General features: G+C 40.5%; 1 protein-coding gene across 1 annotated transcript; it reads left to right on the forward strand.

Annotated features, from left to right (window-relative positions):
• Positions 1–1032: 1032 nt before the first annotated feature.
• Positions 1033–1995, forward strand: LOC308249733 (olfactory receptor-like protein OLF4; the record flags this gene model as incomplete). The annotated part of the gene is made up of 1 exon (XM_080671480.1): positions 1033–1995. The coding sequence occupies exon 1, from the start codon at positions 1042–1044 to the stop codon at positions 1993–1995; it is 954 nt and encodes a 317-aa protein (XP_080527606.1). The 5' UTR covers positions 1033–1041.
• Between the last annotated feature and the right edge of the window lie 2133 nt (positions 1996–4128).

Here is a 4128-nt window from a genome sequence, read left to right on the forward strand (position 1 = left end):
AAATGTTTGATTACATTGTGATCACATTAAAATGGGTCTTAAAGGGCTTAGATAAAAATGACTGTGGGGCTTGCATTTTTCTGGCCAGTCCAAGGGAGAATGCAATCCCTTTCCAATTTCTTTCCAATTCTGACAGTCATTTTGCTTTAAGCCCTTTAAGACCCATGTTAATGTGATCACAGTATAATCAAAGTGTTTACATTTCCTTTTATGTAAGTATATTTGTATACACTATTAAAATACTTTCAGGTATACAACATATTGATTCAACATTTATACACATTACACTGTGATTGCCACACCAAGTCGAGAAATAATCTGTCACTGTGCAAACTTACCACAATATTGTTGGCTATATTCTCTTATTCACTTTTTTATTGGATTTTTTCTAAAAAAGAATTGGAGATTTTTACACAAACTGACTGTTGTACATTTAGTTCTTACATGTATTATAAAAGGATTGTGGAGAATGAATAATGTTCATTAGTTTTGTGTGGTCCAAACTGTCAGTCCTACAGTGTTCCCTCCATTGCTTTAATAAATTTTTAAATTAAAGAATAATTGACATAACACATTGTATTAGTTTCAGGAGTACCACATAATGATTCTGTATTTGTATGTATTGCATTATGACCTCCACAGTATGTCTAGTTAACATCTGTCACAACAATAGCTACATTTTTTTCTTGTCATAAGAACAGTTAAAATATACACTCTAGCTACTTCCAAGTACACAAAATAGTATTATTAACTACAGTCACCGTTTTATACCTCAACCATTCTTTTTTAATTTTTATTTTTCATAATGAAAGAATTGAGTAAGACACAAGAATTTTCCATGCGTCTTCACATGGAAAAGAAAATTGTAATGAGAAATGGAACTAGAGATATTCTAAAGGAGACCAGACATACACCAAATACAGAAATTAGTTCCTTGATTCCAAAATATAGCAGGTAGCTTTTATGCTAGCTTACTAACACTTGCTTGTTGGAAAATTAGTCATGTTACTTTTCCTATATCCTGGTAGTCACCTCCACCACATGGAACTGGGGAACCTCACAGGATTTTCAGAATTTCTTCTTCTGGGATTATCAGAAAAACCAGAATTACAACCCCTCATATTTGGGCTTTTCCTCTCTATGTACCTGATCACTGTGTTTGGAAACCTTCTCATCACCCTGGCCGTCAGCTCAGACTCCCACCTCCACACACCCATGTACTTCTTCCTCTCCAACCTGTCCTTGGTAGACATCTGTTTCACCTCCACCACCATCCCTAAGATGCTGTGGAACATCCAGACACTGAGCAAAGTCATAACCTATGAAGGCTGCATCACACAGATGTATTTTTTCGTATTATTTGTAGGATTGGACAACTTCCTGCTGACCGTGATGGCCTATGACCGGTTTGTGGCCATCTGCCACCCCCTGCACTACATGGTCATCATGAACCCCCGGCTCTGTGGACTGCTGGTTCTGGTGTGCTGGATCATGAGTGCCCTGCATTCCTTGTTACAATGCTTAATGGTGTTGCGACTGTCTTTCTATTCAGATTTGGAAATCCCCCACTTTTTCTGTGAACTCAATCAGATGGTCCAACTTGCCAGCTCTGACACCTTTCTTAATAACATGGTGATGTATTTTGTATCTGTGCTCCTGGGTGGTGGTCCCTTTGTTTGTATCCTTTACTCTTACTCTAAGATAGTGTTCTCCATCTGTGGAATCCCTTCAGCTCAGGGGAAGTACAAGGCATTTTCTACCTGTGTGTCTCACCTCTTAGTTGTCTCCCTTTTTTATGGAACAAGCCTAGGAGTGTACCTCAGCTCTGCTGTTACCCAAAGCTCACACTCAAGTGCAACAGCCTCAGTGATGTACACCATGGTCACACCCATGCTGAACCCCTTCATCTACAGTCTCAGGAACAAAGACATAAAGAGGGCTGTGAAAACATTTCTTGGGATGGCAGTTATGAAAGGACCAATTGTCCTAGGCTGAAGAAATGCACAGGATAGCTGGACTCAAAGCCTCAGAGCCCGATGTCGTGATTTTTAGATCAGTTTGTGGAAGTAGAATGTACTCTCTCTGCTCATCTTATGGATTTTCTTTTTCTATGATTTCTATATAACTTAATTGTATGGCTTTCTTAATTTCCTGATGTTGTGATATCTGACAGCTTTTCCTTTGTTGCTTTTCTCTTCTCCCAAATGATTCCCAACCTTGGATGAAATATTTGGAAATTACAATTTATCTCATGAGACTACATGAATTTCTTAAGAACAATTTTTTTGAAATGAAATTTATCATTTTGCTAATGAAAAATCACGAGTTGTACTACTTCTATTGAAATAAACTGCACTTGGTAACCAAACCCATTTATATAATTTCATAGGAGAGGAAAATATAAGAGCTCAGATTAACCCTCTTCGTACTTCATTTCTTCATATATCACTACCATAAATGCTCTTTCTGAAAATGTACATTTTAACATACGGTATGTGTTATAAGAGGTCATTGGCTTCTCTTCCCTCATTAGGACCCTGTATCTTATTTAGCTTGGTGTCCATATTCTTACCATAGTCACTGACAAACTGACAATCAAATACATGTCTCCAATTCTAGTCGATGTTGGAACACAAATTTCTATAAATTGTTTGACATAATATGCCCTTAGGGTCAAGATGATTTTAAGTATCAGGATGCAAAACTTTAAGTCATACATTTATTACTATGCAAACTATTTTTTTATGGTGTATGTTTACCTATTGATGTATGTAAGATCAGTGTTCATATGTAAAGGGATTTATTATTTTGATGCTTCGCTTGGCATAATGATGTTTTCTATTGAAGTACCTTCCTGCTTCCACTATGATTTCCTCTATTGTTCTAAATGAAGCATCTCACCCTACTCTAACTATTGTCATAACCACTAAAGATTTAGGGAATTAACCACATCATTCATCGTGTGTACTAATATGTGATCTATAGATATGTCATCTATGTACACGAGTGACCAAAGGATGACAAACTAGGGAGCTTGGATTCCTGTCCAGTTCTGTGATTATGTCCTAAGTTTAGGACAAACATGCATATTCGTTTAACCTTTTCTGGTTACCTACAAGGAAACCTCAATGGAGACACTTTTTAATGCAGTTATCTGAAATAAACTTCAATGACAGAGTAATCATGAATGTTATCTTCAAATATCTGTACAAATGCCTAGAATGGGAAAAAGCATATGATTATAATTGATCTCAGTTTTGTTTGCTTTTCTTAGTGTATCAGATAGCTATCCTGTATAATAAAGAGCTAATATGCAAATGACTGTCACGCCCTCATGCCCTCGCACCCTCGCGCCTTTGCTCCAGAACTGTTCAGACACTCATCACTGGGGAGAGAGGAATGTGGACCAGCCAGGCTGCGGCCTGGGAGAGGGGCAAGCCACCCACCCCATGGTCCTGGATTCCAGCGCCTGCAACTGTTGCCTGGGAGAGGGACAAGCCGCCTGCCCTGCAGTCCTGGGAGCCTACGGCTGTGGCCCAGGAAAAGCCGCCTGTCCAAGGTCCCCTGTGGGTGCAGTTGGCCTGGGCAAAGCTGGCCTGGTTCCTGGGTGCCTGTGGCCAGCCAGAGGTAGGGAAGCCCAGGTCCCAGGTGCCTGCACCTGGCAGTAGGAGAGAATCTTGGGTTCCAGGTGCAGGCAAGGCAGAGGTGGTTAGGGGCAATCAGGCTAGCAGGGGAGCAGTTAGGGGCAATAAGGCCAGTAAGGGAGCAGTTTGGGGTGATTAGGCCGGCAGGCAGAAGTGGTTAGGGTCAATTAGGCAGGCAGGCAGAGAGGTTAGGAGCCAGCGGTCCCAGATTGTGAGAGGCAGTCGGACATCACCTGAGAGGTCCTGGATTGGGGAGGGTGCAGGCTGGGCTGAGGGACCAGCGCCCACCCCACCCCCCCACCATGTACAAATTTTGTGCACCAGGCATCTAGTTTGTATATAACAAGTCATCCTAAAAGGATATGTTTGACTATAATGCCTTCATAATCTGATGGGATTATATGGTGGGACATTGTTCTGATCTATTCTGGGCTCATCATGAGTCACTTCCTTATGTTTCTAAACCTCTTTCATGATGTTTTGT

This window comes from Plecotus auritus (genome assembly GCF_963455305.1).
Source record: "Plecotus auritus genome assembly, chromosome: 6".
Lineage (NCBI taxonomy): Eukaryota > Metazoa > Chordata > Mammalia > Chiroptera > Vespertilionidae > Plecotus > Plecotus auritus.